Source organism: Doryrhamphus excisus, linkage group LG11, assembly GCF_037039965.1.
Source record: "Doryrhamphus excisus strain RoL-2023G ecotype Guam linkage group LG11, RoL_Dexc_Guam_v1.1, whole genome shotgun sequence".
NCBI lineage: Eukaryota > Metazoa > Chordata > Actinopteri > Syngnathiformes > Syngnathidae > Doryrhamphus > Doryrhamphus excisus.
Genome location: NC_136367.1, coordinates 4,175,268 through 4,198,896, shown reverse-complemented (window position 1 = coordinate 4,198,896; position 23,629 = coordinate 4,175,268). Strand labels below are relative to the sequence as shown.

At 39.2% G+C, this 23,629-nt stretch overlaps 3 protein-coding genes across 3 annotated transcripts; 1 reads left to right on the top strand and 2 right to left on the bottom strand.

Annotated features, from left to right (window-relative positions):
- Nucleotides 1-881: 881 nt before the first annotated feature.
- cpsf2 (cleavage and polyadenylation specific factor 2) lies at nt 882-8,216 on the bottom strand. Its single transcript, XM_058073451.2, has 15 exons — nt 8,092-8,216; nt 7,772-7,938; nt 7,508-7,667; nt 7,323-7,428; nt 6,586-6,715; nt 6,383-6,498; nt 5,986-6,173; nt 5,609-5,899; nt 5,062-5,162; nt 4,609-4,812; nt 4,371-4,523; nt 4,064-4,286; nt 3,181-3,495; nt 1,862-1,996; nt 882-988 (listed from the first exon to the last, which is right to left on the bottom strand). The coding sequence occupies exons 2-15, from the start codon at nt 7,918-7,920 to the stop codon at nt 896-898; spliced, it is 2,364 nt and encodes a 787-aa protein (XP_057929434.2). The 5' UTR covers nt 7,921-7,938; nt 8,092-8,216; the 3' UTR covers nt 882-895.
- A 137-nt stretch (nt 8,217-8,353) lies between these two features.
- ndufb1 (NADH:ubiquinone oxidoreductase subunit B1) lies at nt 8,354-9,787 on the top strand. The gene is made up of 3 exons (XM_058091613.2): nt 8,354-8,509; nt 8,913-9,057; nt 9,148-9,787. Exons 2-3 carry the CDS (start codon nt 8,918-8,920, stop codon nt 9,182-9,184), a joined length of 177 nt encoding a protein of 58 aa, XP_057947596.1. The 5' UTR covers nt 8,354-8,509; nt 8,913-8,917; the 3' UTR covers nt 9,185-9,787.
- Nucleotides 8,389-20,299, bottom strand: riox1 (ribosomal oxygenase 1). The gene is made up of 15 exons (XM_078794675.1): nt 20,161-20,299; nt 19,556-19,705; nt 19,202-19,491; nt 19,030-19,129; nt 18,848-18,961; nt 12,751-12,857; nt 12,574-12,681; nt 11,427-11,461; nt 11,167-11,345; nt 10,371-10,475; nt 10,155-10,296; nt 9,947-10,067; nt 9,771-9,870; nt 9,616-9,702; nt 8,389-9,551 (listed from the first exon to the last, which is right to left on the bottom strand). The coding sequence occupies exons 1-15, from the start codon at nt 20,251-20,253 to the stop codon at nt 9,492-9,494; spliced, it is 1,791 nt and encodes a 596-aa protein (XP_078650801.1). The 5' UTR covers nt 20,254-20,299; the 3' UTR covers nt 8,389-9,491.
- Between the last annotated feature and the right edge of the window lie 3,330 nt (nt 20,300-23,629).

Here is a 23,629-nt window from a genome sequence, read left to right as displayed (position 1 = left end):
TCAATCCCACTTATCACTTCAGGGACAATGTCATATCAGCACAGTGTGACACATGAACCTGCTGCATGAGCATGCTTGATACAGTAAGGCAGGGAGTGCAAGAAACAGCTGGAAATGTTGATCTGCTTTTACTGCAGCTGACATAGGACGCAGCATTGCAGTATTTCCAACTAACCGAAATGAGGGTGGAAGTCAATAGGGGGCACCGGTGACGACATACTGTATATAATTCAGCAGTAGGATTAAGGTATACAGATACTCACTTGAATTAAATTTGACAGGTCGGAGCAGCTGCAGGGTAGTTGTGACAGTCTGACGTGCAACAGCCAAGTATTTGCTGCTATGCTCCACCCATCACCTGAAATTAAAAAAAAAAACAATCAACTTTGCAGTTTAATCATGTCCATGTGTCCAAGAAATATTTATATGCAGTACCTGACTGGCAGTTACTTCTTATCAGTTGGAAGAAAAGAAGAGTGCATTGCCGTCCCCTAAGGTTACAGCAACTGGGTAAACTGGTAACAACCCTAGTTGTGTATAAAGCATATCAAACCTTTGTTGTGGTTTATTACAAGGAAACGTGTCATGTTTGCGATATCAAAGACAACCCCAAGCGGTCAGATATGGAAAAAGAATTGCATATTTAATGTGAAAATAAGATGGAAGCAGTATCTCTCGTCACATACATGATCAGTCCGGGTATAAACAACAACAACAACAAAACAGCTGCTCCTAGCAGTAGAGAATGTTACCTGGAGAAAATATATATAAAAAAAAAAAAAAAGGGAAACTGTACAATGGATGCAGTAGGGACACAGCTGGAGGTACCCAAGGGCCAGAGGGAGCTCAAGTGTGGGACGGTCATCTCCTCTGGGTAAAGTTGCTGCTGCTGCTGCTATACTACAGCGTATTGCTGATACAGCAGCTCCCGGATCTTAAAGTAGTCGTCGCACAGGCAGCCTTCCAAACCAATGCGTCCCGCCTCCGTCTGGACCCAGAGCACAGAGAATACAGGGGTGATTATTTTCATTAAGATTTTTTAAGACCTTATAATCACCTTGGGTGGCACAAAAACTAAAGAAATGCTATGAAATATACACATGAAAAAGCTTGAGATGTTTTCCCACTTTGACTTGCACTGACGTCAACTTCCTCCAAGTGTCTCTGTGAGTTCATTTTCTGGGTTGTGTCTATTTTAAGTTCTTGTCAATTATACATTTTCTTGTTGATGTCCTGGTTTGCTCATACGCTTCCTTTTATTTGAGTTGTTAAGTTCTACTCGTGGTTCCTTTTTCTTTTTTTTTTTCTCTCCCTGAGGTGGGACTCTTCGTAAGCCTGTCCTACTTTGGCAAGCTGTGTGTGTGTGTTTTCTTTGGGTTTAATGTTATGTCGCATTTTGTTAACAGCGACTATTATTTTTTTACCCTTGAACCACTGCTGTCTTTGATTTTTATCAGTAAAAACATGGGCTTATCGTCAAGAGCATTGCTGCTGACATTTTTAAAACTCATTCAGCTCCCAACTGGAAATATGGCAATCAATATTGACACTGGAATATGCAATCAATGGCAAAAGCATTCACGTGTCAAATGCGTGATTCAGCCCCTTGCACATGGCTGTATTACTGACATTTGCTTGACTTTGTGGATTATTTCAAGTAGTTTTGCTAATTTATACCATGCAAAGTGGTGGTTATCATTAATAACATGCAGGAGTAGCATGAGAATTAATAAAATAAATGACATCTTTGTTAAATACTGGAATGTACATGCAAGTGTGTGGTACACTTCAATATAAGATACTTACTGTTTTTCCTCTGACATTTACTTACAACAACTCAATAACATGGTCAGCTACTCACCCTGCGGACAGCCACCAGGTTGTTGCAGACCAGCACCCCTCCCACAAACTCTGCTTGGATGCCTTCTCTGAGCAAAACCTGCTTGAAGTCGGACAGGCGAGGCTCGTTGATGAACACCGACTGATGTCCTGGCATCTGGACGGAGGACAGCAGAGCATTTGGGGGGGTTGGACACTAACTCCAAGGACAAGTTGGATTGGTTTCATGTCCTTGTGAAAATATTAATACTTTATACTTAACATTAATTACACACATCTCTAGTCAATACTCCTTATTTATACTATCTAGACCCTGAGGTTGAGGTTGAATTGTCCCTTTAATTGAGTTTTTACGCCAACATTACACTGATGTTGCATAAGAAATGAATGACATCACATTTGGTTCAATGTGCTTTTACCTGAGTAAGTACAGGTTGGTATTTTTAATGACATTGGAGACATATTTGATGTCAATTTGGGTGTCATGAGAGTTCTCAGGAAAACTAGCATAAATACATAAATAATCACAATAAATGAAAATGAAGTTGATCATTTTGCTGGCCTTATATTGCCATGTGCATGTGTGTCTGATTTCCTCGTCTCTTGCCATCAAACAGGCAGGAAGTGTTCACTCTGCATTGGTTTGGCACCTAGATGCCTAGATAGAGTAAGACCTTGTCATATAGTCGCTTTGACTCCGGGGGGGGGGGGGACTGCGAGCATAGACAAAGCAAAAGAGTGGAGCCTCATGAGGAGTAATGCAAGGTAATGTAGAAATTAGGGGAAAAAATACTATAAAGCCATATGCCACAGCCCCCGTATGGGAATATAAGCAAGGTGAGCCCACCAACACAAATGAGCTAGTATGCTGAACTTATTTAGAAGTGGCAGCAACATAAAAGGCAACAAAAGGACCTAGTTTTTTTTGTGACTGTTAAAATATGACTGGACATTTTTATTATTTGACGTTTCATGTTTTCGTCTCATACACAGTGTGTGACATGATTAAATACTAAATACCATATACGAAATACCACATTGCAATTTATAGCACACTATGAGATAGCACTGTTTGGATGGGATTTTGTCTTAAGTCATGAAAATGAGACCTTTTTGCAGGCAGACCTTAAAAAGTCATTTGGTGCTTGGAGTTCCTCCTCAGGTCAAGGTAACTTGCATAAAAGTGACATGAACTGAAATGAGGTCAGCCAGTCTGAGGGGCAAAGTAGATTCCGCTAAAGGCATTACCAACTTCCCAATGATGCTACTGATGTATGCATGCAGAAAAAAAAACACTTTTGATCTATAAATCAAGAAAATAAGCCTAGATTTTTTTCTCACCTCATATGAGGGCAGGGGCTCTAGTGTGGGAATGACATCACTCTCTTCAGAAGGTTCCTTCTCGTCCTCTCCAAACAGGTTCTTCATGGCCCGCTGAGCTGCAACCGCTACAGAACTGTGGTCGACATCAAGCTCTGGGGCGGTGTCCATGGCCAGCTCGCCGTCCTCTAGTTCCTCTTTCACCCCTTCCTCCAGCAGCACACCCGTGTCCACCTTCACCACGCGCATGTCCAGCACACCGTCGATCCACGCCAACTCTGTATCTTTGGCCTTGCAGAACTGCAGGGAGCTCACCAGGGAGTCTTTCAACCGCACCTTCAACACAGAAAATAAAGTTTTTTGTAATAAGTTATTAGAATTCATAGTATTTAAAAATTTCCATTTCAGAAAGTACTTCCAGTTATGCATCAAATGTTTGTGTTCTTAAATTCTGTGTTTATGTTACATTTTACTTACTAATTAGTAAATTATGATTTATGCTGCAGCACCTTCAGGCAGCAATTGAATAAATTGCGCCCTCTGCTGGTTACTCTCATGTAGTAAAAAACCATTCAGACTAACAATGATACAAATGTTCAATCAATGAACTCGGACATCAATTGTGAAATAATAATAATTACAATTTCATTATCATGCCCGCTCCCAGTTGGAAAACATGACAAGCTGTATCAGGTGTCAGTTTTTAAGGTTTGAACCTTTCTATTTGAATTAAAAGCAAATTGCTGGGAATTAACAGGAATAAAATCAACTTCTAATCCTAATGTATTGGTTGGTATAATGTATTGGTTCCACGCATACTACAAATTACTTGGGAATGCACATTGCAGTCATCATAAATTGTCCAACCTGCCCAACGTCTTATCTTATGAATGAAAAGGCTGACCTGGTAGATGTGAGTCTCACTGGTGGCGTCCACAGTCTCTTGCAGTTTAGGTGTGTACACTTTAATGTCCTTGCTAAAAGCTTTGCAGGACTCAGCCAGGTCCAGACTGGCTTCAGGGGGTCCGTGAACAATCACCAGCTGCCTGGGCTTCATCTGATTTATGATCTTCTTGATGGAATCACCGTCGGAGCGACCTTCATAGTCTATGTATGTTATTCGGGCTCTACAGGAAACGACAATCATTTGGCAAAGTGATTTAGTTCCCCTATATGAATCTAAAAATAGCCACTATTCACTGATCACTGACCTGATTTCAAGATTTTCAATGCTAGAAACACATTTGGTGGGAACAACGGAGAGGTCCTGATCCATGGGCTCATTGCCGTTGGTCAACCCCGATTCCAGTTTGCTTTTCTCCTCCTCTGTAGCTTGCAGTTCAGGAACGAGAAAATCTTCAATCCTGAAATCAAACTGACCGTTTACACACAATCGCTACATTTTTTTTGGCAGTTTCGACATTGCCGTCTCGATTATGGGATCGATACCTGATGATCTCGCCATACTCGTCCCATTTGATTCTTTCTTCGTGCGCCGGGAACATTGGGTAGGACTTCTTGGCTTGTTTGAAGAAACTGCCTTTGCGGTTCCCCTCGCCTTTCATCATCAAGTCGTGGTGTTTGGTTTTCACTACGGTTGGTTGATCCAGGTCGTCGTCCATGTCGCTCTCGTCGCTGGAGTCCACATCGACCCTGCAAGGGTGCAGGTATACCTTGTTGCTAACAGATTTTTCCTAGTCACTACTTAATTACACGTCCTTATTAGTTTCATTTGAATTAACCATGAACTACAGTGGTACTTTGTTCTATAATTGCATAGAAATGAATGAAACACATCAGTCACAACAAAAATCATGTCTTCCAAGAAGGTAAAAATAACCTAAATCAATGAACAGTAACAGTCCCACTGCATTTTGACTTTTCAGTTCACTCCAGACTTACTCTTTTGCTTGTTCAAGTTTTTTCGCCGCTTCTTTCTTTATTTTGTCATTTTCAAGGTATTCTTCCAGTTCTTTGCCTTCGAGCTTCACTCTCTTCCTCACCTGTCGTGATGACACAAGGGGGGCGCACACAGAACACGTTTCATCAGCTTGGTCTGAGCATGTGATATGATACTTTGTATCCACTGCACCGTACCTACTTGGTTTAACACGGTTTAATTCTCTACTGATTGCTATTTGTAGTGTCTGTTTGGAAGTGTGCAAGCCGATACGATATGAGGGATTACATCATCACTCTAACATTTTACTATACATGGCCAGAAAATGTAAATATGAAGACATTCGCTACTGTTAGATTACCCTGAGTTATACTCCCAAGTCTTGCGGCTGTCCATTCGGGAAGCCCTCAATCTCTTCTTGAATGAAATTGTTACCGTTTTGTGATGTAATATTTTGAGAAAAGCTACTATTATGTGGTTCAAAGTAGCAATACAAACTTCCTGGGGCAAATCTGAATCTCTAATAACATTTGTGGCTTTCCTTCTCACCTCCAGATCCAGCATCTTCTCTCCCGGGTGGTCAATGAGGTACCGAGACAGTGTCCCAGGTGTGGTGCGATAAGTCAGTATGACGGAGTGTTTGCTGTCTTGGCACCACTTGATGAAGAGCTCTCGAGAAAATCCAGACTCAAGGTCCGGCTGGCTACAGAGCACCACCTTCGGGTTGGGCACACGAGCCAGGTCTGCTAGGCTGTGGCACAGGGTCAAGTGTCGGAACTGGAAGGGATTGTTTCTCTTGTCCTCGAAACACCTCATGAGCTTGTCGCTCATCCACTCCACCTGCGGACAACGTGTGGAAATGAGTGAAATGTACTATTAGAGCCAAAATGCAGGAAAGTAAAAATGAAAATATCAGTGAACGATACCTGGGACTTTGAGAACTCCACAACATTGTAGCTGACATTGTTAAGTAGGGCAAGCGGGTAAGCTCCAAGCCCGGCGTCTTTTGTCCTCCAAATCTGGTCCAGGAGCTGAGCCAGCTCCAACACCCGCCCAGCTGTATCCACGGCGATAAGCACATTACCATCCCCACGGAGCGTCTCCATTACATTGGCTTTGCAGAGAGGTAATAAAAAGGACAGGGATGAGAAACACATTTTTCACATTACTGTGTACCATTCTACATATTGGCCACTTCCCCACAAACTACAACCACAATAGTAAACAGTTCTTGACAGTACGTCTTGATAGAGCTCTTCTCCTGAAACAGTATGTATTATAGAAGAGAATACACAACAATAGATACTCATAAAGATAACTTACTGAGTAGCTGTTCATCTCTTTGCTTGCGGCGTGGTTGCACGTACGCAGCATTGAAGGAGTCTGTGATAAGCAAGGAAGGACGACTGATGCTCTCCATGGTGCATCCATTCAGGTGGCTAGAACAGAAAAACAACCACAAACACTACGGCAGGAGCCACACCATCATTTTTACATTTAATTTTTTTGCATGTATGGGTTCTCACATTTCTCTCTTGTGGTTGAAGTCCACAGCATAAACAATCTCCTCCTCCCCATCCTTCACAATCTTCCAAATAGTCCCGCCAATCATGTGACCAGCTGGGAGTGGTGTAATCGAGAGACCATGTCCCTTACCTAGAAATTGCACAAAAATGGTGTGATTTATACAGTCCATCCCTTCATATACCTTTATGTTGATTTTTAAAATATAAAATATATACATATTTGTTTTAATTTGTGGATAAACACACCTTTTTGCACTTTGTTTCCAAAAAATATTTTTTTTTCACAGTTTTTTTCACTGATAATCACACAGAGCATGAAGCATATAATAACATTAAGTGTAAGATGGCGGCACCGTGTGGTTAAAGCAGCACAGTGTTATCCATACATTTATTTGCGGCGGCCAGCCACAAAGATTTAACACTTTAACACTGTTCTTTTTCCACACCCACACCCTTCAGACGCTGTAAATGAGAAAAATCATCAGCATGACCCGAAGTTTGTGATGGGAGTACATTCTGTTGTTAAATAAGGTTTACAATGAGATAATGTCACACATTTGTAATGACACAAACCAAACAGGAACGTTTTGCCCGTTCACACAGAAAACAGAGTTGTGCATCATTGCCGATTAAACAAATTAAACATTTGCGAGGATCTCAGAACATGGCCCTACAATCTACTGAATATAAACACAAGTGGACAAAGTTTTGTTAACAAAAAGCAAATTCAAACTCACCTTTCAGATTGACAATCTGTGAATACTTTAGCTGCTGAATTTTATCAAAAGCGCTGTCCACATCATCCAGGGTGAACAGAGTGAAATCTTCACTGTTGTTTCGTGACTACATGAGAAAAGGAACAGTTACTGAAGAGTTATGCTGTACAGTTATTACTGTACCTGCACCCATGGCCATCTCTTACCTGATAAAGATCATACATAAACATCTGGCCCATCTTATAAACTGGTATTGTTGCATATATGGTACAATTTAGACCCAGTTTTCCCACAGCATATGGCAAAGCTCCCAAGTGAATGGGATCAGGATGGGAAAGGAGCACAGCATCAATCTGGTGAACATGCCTGCAGGAGCAATAATAAACATTACATTCACGTCTTCACGTTAACTGATGTAATGATAAATACAATGATAAATGATAAATAAATAGTTGCAATATTGCAGTCACCTCTTTATGGCATCAATAATGTCCATTGAGAAGTTTTCATCCCAGCCACAATCCAAAAGGAAGCGGAATTCATCCACCTGGAGAAGGTAGCAGAGGGCAGACTCCTCCTGAACTCCTGACAAAGCTGTCAGCTTGATAATGGACGTCATTGCTGCTCATTCGCTGGTCTGAAAGAACGTTTGGATTACAAACTAGCCGACAAAACAAAACAACACGAGCTAGCTTAGCATTATTGTGGCTCAAGTTAACTACCCGGCAACTCTATTAGGTAATGCTCAAGCTTTTGGATAGAATTAATAACTTAATGATGCTAAACGTACCATTCCTTTGTATATTGTAGAAATGTATAGTTAGCGCGTTCAAACAAAAATATGTTTTTTGTGTAATTTCAATATTTAAACAGTTTGGCTAGCGTCGTATAACCGCGACAGACAGCCATGTTTGCCGCTGCATCATGTGTGAAAGGGCATTAGGCGGTACCAAGTCGGTATCAACCAAGAACTCAAAGTCAAAACAATGGCACATTGTTTCAGTAACATTTATTTATTTTACCATTACAAAAGTAAACATATACGAATTATTTGAAATGTATAGTTTCTTGAATATACGTACAATTCGTACATTTTATGTATGTATGTGTATTAACTCCCCCCATTCTTCTTGGCACAGATGGTAGAGTCCAATGTCCTCTATCCGTTGAGTGTATAGCAAAGGCCACAGCTTGCTGCAAGCTTTAAGGTAAAACATTTAATAGGAAACGTGTGTTTTATCTATGGCTACGAACGTATTTTGAAAGAACATCTGCTGTGATTATTTTACCTTCTTTATAGTTAAACTCAAAAAAAGGATATCCAGTACTGCTAATATAAGCTAGCTAGGCTAGACGACTAGCTAGTGCGGTGGCTGTAGTATTGGTTGTAAATAAACATATTTAATGGTCTATATAATTGGCGGTGCTTATTAAACCTTCGCAATTGCGTTATGAGTACGATAGTGTAATTTTGTTGGTGTCATTTTTAAAAGATAACGGAACGTCATCATCAAGTGTTCACTTGCTAAAATGGGCACATTTCTTGTCCCCTGGCTTGCAACATGCTAGTCACGTGATCAAGAGACATAACAATTGTTTATCTCATTACAGCAACCATGGTCAACTTTGTAGCGTTTGCCCGTGAGCACTGGGTGAACATATTGGTGCCCATGGGTTTTGTCATTGGATGGTACTTGGACAAACAACAGGACCAGAAACTGACAGCTTTCCGGAACAAAAGCGCTTTATACAGCAGGTACAGTATGAGTCCACCCAGATGATAATCATGTTACGGTGTTGTGGAGCGAGTATCGAATATATTCACATTTATTCCTCCTCTTCACAGGGAGCTGAAGCCTGGCGAGGAGGTCACTTGGAAGTAGACTTCCCAACCAACTGTGTGCGTCTTCTGTGTCTGTAGTTTGAATGGATAATGGGTGCCCCTCAGATGAGACTATTTAATTATTCTCACATTCATACATCTTTGAGTTGTATCAACCAACAATAAATGTACTTCCCCACCAAAAATAAGGTTTGATTTTTATAAAACTTTATACAGACAGGAAACAGTGAATTGTTCTGTATGGGTATCTGCACAAAAGAGGTCAGTTAATATTTTGTATACAGGTCAATTTGAAGGTTGAGCGAAACTAACATATGACCTTGAAGTTATAAGTGGTTGAATTAAAGTTACTGAGGTCTTGCAGTCTGAATAATCCCCTTCTCAAAAAGCAGCTCCGCCAAAGAAATCTGGTGGTGGAAAGAAATGTAAATTAGACTCCTGTACAACAGTTAACATTAAAAAAAAACACACCTTGTCCCGTGAAGCATCACATGGGAGATGTCCTACGCTCACAAATTTGGGATAAGAATGGATCAGGAACTCTACGGCATCTGTGTGCTGCAAGGGAACAAGCTTGAAGGACACTTGAAACAACAAAATCCACTTTTTGTATGCTAATATTGTACCTCAAGTTTCATTTCTAAACTTTTCATCTCCTCTTTGTGATAAACTCTGCAGTTTTCCGTTGTGTAGTAAAGACGGACAGCATCGCCATCGCTGCACAACCTGAAGGAAAATAAATGTTAGGAATTAAAAGTCACAATTTTTTTTTAAATGCCATTTTAGTGACATTACTGTATACCTGGCACACCCTGCACGAATGAGTCGAATCCGGGTCTGGCTTGTGAAATGTGCACCTGCATCCATGACTCTCCCATGCTCCCACCTGGCAGGTGCTCCATGCACACTGCAGGTAAGTTCCTCTGTTGGAGGGAGGCATGTGCGTTAGTTAAACAGCTGAAAAAAAACAAACTGCTTTACTCGGGACTAAAGTGGTCGCTGTCGGGTACCTGCGGTGAGCTTTGGAGGCAGGCAGTCGTGCAGGAAGTCCCTGGCTTTGAGATCCACGGCCGCATCGACTGGAGCAAAACTTTTCAGCTTGCTTATCAGGGTATCAATCTTGGAGAAGAATTTGGTCCTGCGTGGATCGTGCTATATGAGAGCATTACGAAGCCGTAAGAAAAAAAAACACATAGAATGTTGATACTTGTTGAAGAGGCACACACCTTGTCGGAATTTTGCACCCCCATATATGAAAGATAATCCAAGGGTAAACCTTGTCTGAACTCCACATCCTCTTCCATGGCTACCTCAAGTGCAGCCGGGACGAGCTGCAAAATGATCATCAAAACAACAGCACTTACATGCAGTAGCTTAGAGTCCTTTATATTCTTTGGTTCAGAAAAATACTTTTTAATTATGTTGAATGATTTAAAAAGAGCTGGAAATTGCTGGAAATCACAACTTTTTTGGGCCCCATGGTGGGTTATTTAGCAGTCACACGCAATAAAAAATGCACAGACAGTGAGTCGGCATCATGTAGCGCCAGTTGGCGCCAATGCAATCTGCTGTGCCGCCTAGTGTCACCAATAAGGTGCCTAGTGGCATGCAGTGGCTCAAACTGCCTCCCAACTGGCTCGTGGTGGCCCGTAATGGTGGCAAGAAAATTTCAAAACGTAAAAAAAAATAAATAAATGCACAGACAGTGAGTCAGCATCATGTAGCGCCAGTTGGCGCCAATGCAATCTGCTGTGCCGCCTAGTGTCACCAATAAGGTGCCTAGTGGCGTGCAGTGGCTCAAACTGCCTCCCAACTGGCTCGTGGTGGCCCGTAATGGTGGCAAGAAAATTTTAAAATGTAAAAAAATAAAAAACGCACAGACAGTGAGTCGGCATCATGTAGCGCCAGTTGGTGCCAGTTGGCGCCAATGCAATCTGCTGTGCCGCCTAGTGTCACCAATAAGGTGCCTAGTGGCGTGCGGTGGCTCAAACTGCCTCCCAACTGGCTCGTGGCGCCAATCACCTTCTGCAGTAAATCTCCCCAGCTGTTCTTCTGGTAGGAAGAAACAGTGACGTGCAGGGAGTGTGCGTCTGACAGGCAGCTGCCCTGGTGGATGAATCCTCGAGGAAAGTAGAGCAGATCTCCCGCCTCCAGCACCACTTCCAGAATGGGCTTCCCAATCTCTGCCTGGTCAAAGTTAGCTGGAAAAGCAAACGCAAAAGCAGTCAAAGTATTTGAAATACTGTTGGAAAAGGATTATCATTTTTGTGTTTTGCACTCACGGCTTGAAAGCACAGGCAAGACCTCATCGTCTGACCTGAAAAAATACGATATTTTTTTAATAAGTCAAATATGTGGACTTTGCATGGGTTTTTTCAGGGTACTCCGAAAAACTTTCCGAAAACATGCTCGGTTAATCGGCAACTCTAAATTGTCCATAGGTATGCATGTGAGTGGGGATGGTTGTTTGTCTATACCAGTGGTCTCAAACACGCGGCCCGCGGGCCAAATGTGGCCCGCAGGACACTAGTTTGAGGCCCCCGCCTTGATATGAAAGTTAATGTTAGTGCGGCCCGCGCAAGTTTGATATGGATGCTGTATGGTATCATGTACCCAGAAAAAATTATTACATTTGATTAATGTTCATGTTAAAGGTTAAATAACTGTTAATAGTTATCCTCCCTATTCGTGTGGAAGTGGTAAGTTTTTGCCTATTTAAGTTTAAAGGAAATAACTTGAAGGCTACCGTTTAGGTCGCTAGCTCTCTAGTTTGCGAGTTAGCATGTGTCTCAAGACCCTGCAGTTGCGCAATATGTTGTAAATAAAAAGAGTATAAATGTGACTATAGTCGTGTTTTGTCATGTCTACAGGGCTCTAATAATGCTTTGTTCATTTTAATCTGAAAAAATAATTTGTCTACCCACCAACTATATGTGGTTTCTTAAGTTTTTATTATTTGCCGTTTTATTATTATTATTATATTTATTTATTACTGATTGATTGATTTTCTTTATTCTTGATTTGTTTATTTATTTTTCATCTTATTTTGTGCAGAAAAATAAAAATTAAGATATTTGAGAACAGTAGAATGTTTTATCAGAGCTTTTATTGTAGAAAATCGGAACCAAAGCACTGAAAAAGTTTGTATATTTTTCTGTTTTTAATAAATGCGTTTTTTTTTTTTTGGAAAACCTGAAGCGGCCCAGCCTTGCCCAGACCCCAGCTCCAGTGGCCCCCAGGTAAATTGAGTTTGAGACCCCTGGTCTATACTGTATGTGCCCTGTGATTGGCTGGGCACATACAGTGTGGTTAATAAGGTTTAAAAACATGAGAAAATGTCAAATATTTCTTATGAAGCCATAAGAAAAAACCATATAGGGTCACATAACGAGAAACTATTGATCTTCACCATCAATTTGCATATCTCACCTTGGGTTGTACACCCTCCAGTGCTTCTTTCCCTCCAGCTGAATCACAAACGCCTCAATGTCATCATAATGTGGAGCGAATCCTTGCGTTCCGGGCGGCGTCAGGTACCTGGATTCCCGTAAAAAAAACATGACTCCAATGCAAACCGCCATCAAATTGAGAAAAACTCCTACTCACACATTGGCTCCTGCCATGCTGCCAAAATATTCCTGCAGGATGGACAGCACATTCCAGACGGGGGAGGAGAAAGCCTGAGGATTCAGCATACGGAGGGAACAGCCATTCTGGAACACCCAGGTAAAGCCACAACTGTCAGAAGTGAATTTCAGCAAAGTAGGAATATTTAAAAACTGTTTGTGACTTTGTAAATACATTTTTTTTACATTAGAGCCCTCTAGACATGAACTAACACCCCTATAGTCACCTTAAACTTGGATTACCCAATATTGTAGACATAATAAAAGTAAATAAAACATATATAAGACTTATACTTGAGTGTGTGTTGCTATCAATGTGTTCCCAAGGGGAAATAAGTGAGTGGCGGACAGGAAGAAATGTCAGGGGTTCAGTTTCAGCTTACCATGGGTTCCAACCCCAACAGTAGCCCGTTTTTCTATTATGGATTTTTATTATTGTGCTTGTTGTGCAATAATTCAATAAAGCTGTTCTGGTGATCAAGTCTGGTGCTTGTGTGTCTCCCAAAACATTACAGCAGAGGTCTCAAACTCAATTTAAATGGGGGCCACTGGAGCTAGGGCCTGGGCAAGGCTGGGCCGCATCAGGTTTTCCAAAAAAAAAAAAAAACGCATTTATGAAAAACGGAAAAATATACAAACTTTTTCAGTGCTTTGAAAAAGCTCTGATACAAGAAAAGCTCTGATAAAACATTCCACTTTTCTCAAATATCTTAATTTTTATTTTTCTGCACAAAATAAGATGGAAAATAAATAAACAAATCAAGAATAAAGAAAATCAATCAATGAGTAATAAATAAATATAATAATAATAAAACGGCAAATAATAAAAACTTAAGAAACCACATATAGTTGGTGGGTAGACAAATTATTTTTTCAGATTAAAATGAACAAAGCATTATTAGAGCCCTGTAGACATGACAAAACACGACTATGGTCTAACTAACTAGAGAGCTAGCGACCTAAACGGTAGCCTTCAAGTTATTTCCTTTAAACTTAAATAGCCAAAAACTTACCACTTCCACAGGGATAGGGAGGATAACTATTAACAGTTATTTAACCTTTAACATGAACATTAATCAAATGTAATAATTTTTTCTGGGTACATGATACCATACAGCATCCATATCAAACTTGCACGGGCCGCACTAACATTAAACTTTCATATCAAGGCGGGGGCCTCAAATTAGTGTCCTGCGGGCCACATTTGGCCCGCGGGCCACGTGTTTGAGACCCCTGCATTACAGTATCATGACTGATTGAATACCACGTCAATGGCTTTGAATGCTTCATATTTGTATTTTTGTCCATTTAGCCATTCTTGTCCTTGAAAATATTTAATGTAGGTAAAAATTGTGCAACATTTGCTTTAATACGGATATGTAATAGCTCATATTCAACCATGAAACAGCATAACTGATTAATACGTTCTTGAAATACCAGTAATAGAGTAAAGCCACAAAATTCTAAGCAAAGTCAAAATGAACTGTTAAAGGGAAACACTATGACTGCACATATAATTCATCAAAGAACATGAGAATTGTTATGACCACAATGATGCTAACGATACACATCTTTCAAAATATTGGTACTAATGACGATGATGGTGATGTAACCGATGTCATAACCATAATGCTTAAATGACATATATCTAATGGGTATGTGACATGCACGATGCGAATACAGCTAGTTGTAGAGAGTACTTTATACCAGAAAACTGAAGACAGGACTGAAATGATTCGTTACCAGAGAAGACCTGGAAGATCACAGGTATGCAACGATAAATGCTGGTCCCAAGTTATTATTGGTCTGAGTGGTGTTTTGACACTATTCCTCTTTTGATCTTAGGTAATCAACCTAACCTGACAAATAAATTCATCCTCTACGATCAGTCAAAGTCCAAAAGATCTTCGCGGTTCATAACCACGGATCATTTATTGTAAAGAGGAAGACACAAACAGCCTTAAAATTCCTAACTACCACTGCCGACACAAACTGAAAACCATAAAAAATGGAGGACAGAATAACAGAACTTCGAAAGCAAAGGTCTACCGCCAAAAGTTGCCTGGTAAAAAAAGCTTGCCAGATCGCTAAAAAGGCAGGCGGAATGAGCGAACAGGAATTAAGAGAGGAATTCACTAAACTTAACCACTACCATAACAGATTTCTTGACCTTAGCGAAGACTACAAAATAGAACTTGGTGTATTCCCAACATCAGATGACAAACAAGTAGCTCTTCAGGAATATTTAGATAAGGACTCCAAAGAACTTCATGCAAAGTTTTCCGAAGCTGAGCAGATTATCCAGTTTAACCTGTGGACAAAATTCTGTAATCTCGCATCGGTAATCCAAAATGCTGAAATGAGTTGTGACGAGATTGAACACGTGTCCACTGACACCAATCCAGGTTACTTTAAAGCACTCTTGGGCATCCTTGAGAAACGAATCAAAGAAATAGTTTGGGCTAGGTCGATTTGGGAACAATGGATACCAGCCGATCAATTGCAGGATTTTAATCGCAGGATCCGGAAAATTAAAAGCACAAAACAAAGAATGGAGTTTAAAGCGGTGCGGGTGATTGCCCCGCAGATAAGAACTCTAACTGGAGGAAACCTAATGCAGCCACCAGCAACCCAATCAGGAAAGATGAACGCTACCGGTCTTCCCATCTTCAACGGCGGCAGCAGAGACTTTTACCGATGGAAACAAGACTGGGAATCTCTGCAAAGGCAAGGAAATCCATCTGGTTCGGCTGAAGCCGTGAAAGCACAGCTAATCGAGAGCATCGATGAAAAGATCATAAAAGATCTAAGTCTAAGGTCCTACAGTACGGACAAAGACATATTCAGAGCTTTGGAGAGCAAGTACGGCAATAAGTCAGCCATTAATCTTGATCTTCTGAAGAAACTGCAGGACTTACATCCCGTCGAGGGAAACGATCCAAGACAAATCTCTGAATTTCTTACAAACATCGAAAAAGCTTTAATAGATTTAGCGGAAAATTCACTTACCATACGAACAGTGGAAAGCAAGTTACCCAAACCCATCCAAGAGGCTTGGCTCGTTTTTAAAGATGACCCGGAAAACAATGTCTCAATAGTCAACCAGTTCAGCAAATTATTAGCATTTTTGAAAGCTCCAGAAAGCATTCTCGACAGAACGAAACAATGGAATATTCATTACTCGGAGAAACCAGAAGACTCTGATGTCTGCGGGAAATTCGAAGGACTTGGACTACAAGAGAAAAGGGCGCCTGTGACCAAGTCAGGAGCTTGTGAATTGTGTCTAAGGTACCATGATGGTGAAGAACCGTGCAATAACACGTACCTTTGCGACAACAACGTCTGCATGAGAGATCACCATCACATTCTCTGTCCGATAAAGGAAAAGGACCGTGAACAAAAAACTGATGAAACCGGAATACTCACCAGCGAACAGTTTGAACACTTGTCCAATTTTCCACTTGAAGATGTAGAAGAAATCAAGAAAGCCCTTATGTGCTTGTCCAAATACTCACCCGCAGATGTAGACATCATCAAGAAGGCTCTTAAAACCAAACCAAGGGCCTCGGTGGAGCATGAAGATACCTCAAAGATGGGTGAACATGCAGCCACCAATGTCAACACTGCTGGTTGTATGGCTCAAGGAGAAAACCCATCCTCTGACATAGTCCAAGAAGTGGTTGAAAAACAAGACCATCTTGAAGAAGACGCCCATGATATGCTGACCTCTCAAGAAGTTGAAGAACGCAGCTACAACGTTGGTCAAGAAAGACATGACCAAACCTCTCAAGATGTCGAAGAGACTATAAATACAGAAAACTTCTCCCCTGAACCGCAGGTTGGATCAGACCAAAGTGAGAAGGAAAAGTCTGACCTTGAAGATGAAGACGACAAAGCCGTAGAGGGAGTTGAACAGCTTGTGTCCAGTTAATGTCCATTCTTACATTTGATCAAAGTTACTTAAGATTTGTCAGATCAAATCACGCTGACTCCTTATGACGTGTGGTCGTCTTGTCTAATTTGGACCTACTAGGTAATTACTAATAAAATTAGCAATCAAGAAGTGGGCGATGTGATTTTTTTTCCTGTGAGGCCCAGAATTCTGTACGGTTAAACCCAAACAGATTCATATCTAGGCCCAAATTCAAGTTAAATAGATTTGAATCTTTTCATGAAATGGATCACAAGTTCTAGAAGTAAAATTCAAAGAAACATTAGCATAGTAAAAATTTTTAGCCATTTCCATTAGCACACAATTACAGTTGTTATGCTTGGGTTAGCATGCCAACATTAGCATAGTAACATTCATTCATTCATTTTCTACCGCTTTTTCCTCACGAGGGTCGCGGGGGTGCTGGAGCCTATCCCAGCTGTCTTTGGGCGAGAGGCGGGGTACACCCTGGACTGGTCGCCAGCCAATCACAGGGCACATATAGACAAACAGCCATTCACACTCACATTCATACCTATGGACAATTTGGAGTCGCTAATTAACCTAGCATGTTTGGAATGTGGGAGGAAACCGGAGTACCCGGAGAAAACCCACGCATGCACGGGGAGAACATGCAAACTCCACACAGAGATGGCCGAGGGTGGAGTTGAACCCTGGTCTCTTAGCTGTGAGGTCTGCGCGCTAACCACTAGACCGCCGTGCCGCCCACATAGTAACATTTTTAGCCATTTACAATAGCAGACACTTGGAGTTGTCATGCTAGGTTTAGCATGCCAACATTAGCATAGTAACATTTTTAGCCATTTACATTAGCAGACAAAGCCGTAAAGGGAGTTGAACAGGTGGCGTCCAGTTAATGTCCATTCTACATTTGATCAAAGTTACTTAAGATTTGTCAGATCAAATCACACTGACTGCTTATGACGTGTGGTTGTCTTGTCTAATTTGGACCTACGAGGTAATTACTAATAAAATTAGCAATCAAGAAGTGGGTGATATGATTTTTTTTCAGTGAGGCCCAGAATTCCTGGCTATATATGAACATTTTTTCATATATATGAAATCCAGTGTCTTCCACCACTAACAAGACTGGTCATCTGGTTTAGCTTAGCTTAGCCTTCTAGCTGTCCAACACATATACAGGCCAGTGTTCTCCACATGGCTGGTACCCAAATAAACAGATATATTATGATGTACTAGATAGATAGACTAGATCAGGGGTCTCAAACTCAATTTACTTGGGGGCCACTGGAGCTCGGGTCTGGGTGAGACTGGGCCACATCAGGTTCCCCCCCCCCCCCCCCCCCAAAAAAAACACATTTATTAAAAACAGAAAAATATACAAACTTTTTCAGTGCTTTGGTTCTGATTTTCTACAATAAAAGCTCTGATAAAACATTCCACTGTTCTCAAATATCTTAATTTTTATTTTTCTGCACAAAATAAGTTGAAAAATAATTAAATCAAGAATAAAGAAAATAAATCAATAAGTAATAAAGATAATAATAAAACGGCAAATAATAAAAACTTAAGAAACCACATATAGTTGGTGGGTAGACAAATTATTTTTTTCAGATTAAAATGAACAAAGCATTATTAGAGCCCTGTAGACATGACAAAACACGACTATAGTCACATTTATACTCTTTTTATTTACAACATATTGCGCAACTGCAGGGTCTTGAGACACATGCTAACTCGCAAACTAGAGAGCCAGCGACCTAAACGGTAGCCTCCAAGTTATTTCCTTTAAACTTAAATCGCCAAAAACTTACCACTTCCACACGGATAGGGAGGATAACTATTAGTTATTTAACCTTTAACATGAACATTAATCAAACGTAATATTTTTTTCTGGGTACATGATACCATACAGCATCCATATCAAATTTGCGCGGGCCGCACTAACATTAAACTTTCATATCAAGGCGGGGGCCTCAAACTAGTGTCCTGCGGGCCACATGTTTGAGACCCCTGGACGAGCAGTGAAATTGTCAACGAAATGTCGTTGCCTAGCTCATGTATAATACTAGAGACAAAAGAAGATAAATAATAAATATGTGGAGAATAAATAGATGACATCAAATATGAACTATACAACCAATGTATAACCTATTTACCATACCTCATAGAAGTCCCACACAGTGAATGGCAAAGCTCTCCCAGGAGGATTGTGTGTTTCCCTCTTGCCGTCAGTGTAGCTTGTGACATCCAGATTTACTCCATACTGAACATCCTCCTTTATTAAAAAAAAAACAAAACAGAAAAATCAGTCCTGTAAAAATATGGAACGAGGAAGAGCCTTACCTGTCTAAGAATACGATCAAACTCTTGTGTTGAGAATAATCCCTTGTAGTAATCAGTATTTTTACGCTGGACAACAACGGGTTTCTTTTCCCATGTTTCCCTTAGAAAAGAAAAAAGTAACATTATTTTGATGTTAATTTGATGTTATTGTGTCTTGTAACAAATCCTGTACCTGAAGAAAGCCTTGGCGGGAATGGGGTCGATCAGCCACTGGAAGAGCTTGCTGGCACGGTCCCTGCTGTTGTTCATTTTTGCCAGCTCATCCAGTAACACATTTAAGGCCTGCCCTCCTGCTTTTACGCTCCCTTTCGCCGGCAATGGCTTCACCTGCAACGGCTTCGACTGCAACGGCTTCGACTGCAACGGCTTCGACTGCAACGGCTTCGCCTGCAACGGCTTCGCCTGCAACGGCTTCGCCTGCAACGGCTTCGCCTGCAACGCCTTCACCGGCAACGCCTTCACCTGCAACACCTTCAGACTTAACCACAAAGTTCCCTAACTTTTAACTAATTCTATGACTACTCACATCAACATTACTCCGTGTTGTTTTTTCCTCTGCTCCATGACTTCTGGCTCTCTTCCGTACTTTCTTCTTTTTCACCTTCAACGCAGGATCAGCGGTGCTAACATGAGCATGTGCAACCCCATTCTCCTTTTTCTTTTTCTCTGAGGACACCTAGAAAAGACAGAGGAATAAGAGGAAGCTTAGAACTATGTAAAACGGGGGTGTCCGTACTTTACACCGAGGGCCACGCATGGAAAAATCTAAACTAGCATTAAAAAAAACATTTTCAGGTGAGAAATATGCGTCGCAATTTTACAAGCATAAACTCGTTAAAGAAAGAAAAATGCAATAGACTGAAAATAGCCCCCAGGTCGCACTTTGGACACCCCTGATGTAAACAAATGCACATTCCCGGATGCAGTCAAATACAGTAGGATAATACTGCCTACATTACATTACTATAATGGGCAAGCATTGGATTGAGAAGCATTAGTGTTTTGTTTATTGTCCGTGCTGAAACAAGCACTGAAAGGCACTTAGCATATAACTAGCAGTGGAGTATGAGCTACAAACAGCTACAAGTATACCATTAAATATGCACATTACATAATTTATGTGTATTTTACCTGTATTGAACGTTTCTTAGCGGGGGGTGGCGAGTCTTCTGATAGTTTCAAAGATTGATAAAAGGCAAAAGCCGACATGTGTTTTCGCTCCATGTTTTTTTTACAATGACGTCATTAAACTGCGACTCCGTCTTCTTCGCGAAATATGTAAAGACTCTGTAGCGCCCCTACTGGTTTGTCGGCTCAACTGTGTAAAAAAAAATAAACATAAGGTAAACTGACCTTAATGACCCCCAATTATGCACATTGGGGCCTTCCAGGATTGTAAATAGGATCAATATTGCCAACTAGAGCGTACCATTACGTAGATAAAAAACACTTCACTGCTCAAATAAAATGTTTCTCCTCAGCTGGTGATACAATTACACCCGTCTCCAGGAGCGCCGTGGTGGAAGGGTAATTGCTGGAACACCTACTGTATAGGTTGGATCAATACACACAATGTGTTGGCCAAGTGATGCAAATTAATCTTGTGTGTCATCGCCTACGTCAATGTATAGGTCACGGTTGCATTTGCAACAAGTGTTACATTAAATTACATCGCATATTTACGCTTGCACAAGCCGGGAATCGGGAGAAGCAGAGCTTATTTAACAGTTTATTTATTTCCTGTATATAACATTACTGTTTTTCTGTGTTGGTTTAGTGAATAAAGGGCGTTTCTGTCATGACTTAAATCCATAAACTCATTAAATGCATTTGCTAAACTTAGTTTGTTCAAGTTGGCTTTTCCTATGAATGTTTTATTCACCTCATTAAAACGTGATGTAAAATGCTGCAATGTGAAACTTCACCACAAGAGGGTGCTATAAATTCACATTTGTTGTTTTGTCTGTTATATTAGTACTAATTGCTTTGTGTGTTTTAAAACATTTTTTTGTTGCTTTATTGTAACCCTTTAATAAGTCATATGTGCTGTATTTGCTATATGTAATGTACTGTTGTTGTATGTAATAATTTGCTAAAGAGATATACGTATTTATTTTACTTTTATTATATTAATATTATATTATATTAATAAATATCAATATTTATTATAATATTAATAGTAATATTAACAATAATAGAATTATAAATATTATATTATATTATATATATTATAACATTATATTATTATAAAAAATATAAATATTAATTAATAATAGTCATATTTATTAATAATATTAATATTTATTATATTAATATTATATTATATTTAATGTATTACAATATTATAATATTATATATTATTATTATAAATTATTATAAAAATAATACACCATAATAAATAATAATAATATTAATATTTATTATTTATATTAATATTTTATATATTATAATATATTGTGTTATATTAATATTAGTATTATATTGATATATACTGTCATTTATTGTACATCAATTAATATGTACTGTGTGTTTTTAATGTAGTTTCTTAAATTAATGTTTTTAAAATGACTTTTATGATAAAAAAAGTTTCTAAACTAGCAAATTCCAGGTTTCAGATTATTATTTTAATATTATATTAATATTTAATATATTATAATATTTTGTGTTATATTAATATTAATATTATATTAATATTTACCGTCATTTATTGTACATCAATTAATATGTACTGTGTGTTTTTAATGTATTTTTTTAAATTATTTTTAAAATGACTTTTATGATCAAAAAAGTTTCTAAACTAGCAAATTCCAGGTTTCAGATTATTATTTTAATATTATATTAATATTTAATATATTATAATATATTGTGTTATATTAATATTAATATTATATTAATATTTACTGTCATTTATTGTACATCAATTAATATGTACTGTGTGTTTTTAATATATTTTTAAAATTATTTTTTAAATGACTTTTATGATAAAAAAAGTTTCTAAACAAGCAAATTCTAGGTTTCAGATATATGAGCCAGTCTTGGGGGGGTGGGGGGTAGCCATAACCACACAAGAGGGAAAGGATTTCACAATAAAAGAGCAATTTCAGGAAGAACACAACCCAGAAAAAGACGTACGTATATACACACACAGAGTTTACACAATAGTGTACACCACATTGCTTGTTTATGTGCTCTGACGCAAGCTTTTGTCCAAATGTGTTGTGTTTACTGACATTTAGCCAAGCATGCTAACTTGATGCAACTAAACTGAAGCATAATGAAAACAAAACTCCAAACTAATTCTTAGCTTAAACCTGCGACTGCGTTGCAAACAAAGCCTTTCACTGTGTGAAGCTGCTGAAGGAATTGGATAAATCCCAGCTCACATAATCCAGAAGATTTTAAATCCACTGGTATTTTTATTTTTTTGGACAAAAAAGTAGCTACGGACACAAATATGCAATGTTTGCAAGCATTAATGCACCGTGTGTTTGGTTTGTTTGCAAGTAGTTTGCAGGCTGGGGGGAAGGGGACGGGGGGGTTGCGGGGGTACTTTTTAACAGGGCCACGCTGTTTGAGCCTGGTGGTACACCCAGAGGAAATCTCAAGTTGCTGCCAGCCACTAAAAGTAAACACATCTGTAGGCACCCAGCGGCCACCCTCTGCTTGCACTCAATCCTTTATTTATGTTCTGTGAAAAAAACACTTGCTATAAAAGTCATGCTAAATTGATTCTGGTCATTGTGGCGCCTGAAAAACCACCGCACCAGCTCGGATGGCAGGGGGGTGTCCAAAGTACGGCCCGGGGGCTACTTCCAGGCCATGTTTTATTTTTTATTGGCTTGGAAATGGTATAAAATTACACAAATATGCCCCCACCCACAAAAAAATGGTGTGTTCAAGGAGTGTACCTCAGCTGGGATAGGCTCCAGCATACCCCCACCCAAGTGAGGATAAGCGGCATAGAAATCAGATGGATGGATGTTATTGTTACTTTGTATTTTTGCCTTTTGCAGTACATATTAGGGATTTGTTCAAAAATATTTCTGTTTTATTGTGATTGTGAATATTATATATTATATTGTATTTATTATGAATCATGATCAACACATTAAAGGCAAAATCATTCAAGGAACTTCAATCATTTAGCCTAAAAGTTTCACGTTTTAAGTATTGGCAACTTACTTTAGTAAAGTATTGGCAACTTACTTTAGTAAAGTATTGGCAACTTAAATTAAATAAAATAAAATAAAATAAAATTAAATTAAATTAAATTAAATTAAATTAAATTAAATTAAATTAAATTAAATTAAATTAAATTAAATTAAATTAAATTAAATTAAATTAAATTAAATTAAATTAATAAAGTATTGGCAACTTACTTTAGTAAAGTATTGGTAACTTACTTTAGTAAAGTATTGCCAACTTTAGTAAAGTATTGGCAACTTACTTTAATAAAGTATTGGCAACTTAAATTAGTAAGGTATTGCCAACTTACTTTAATAAAGTATTGGCAACTTAAATTAGTAAAGTATTGCCAACTTACTTTAATAAAGTATTGGCAACTTAAATTAGTAAGGTATTGGCAACTTACTTTAGTAAA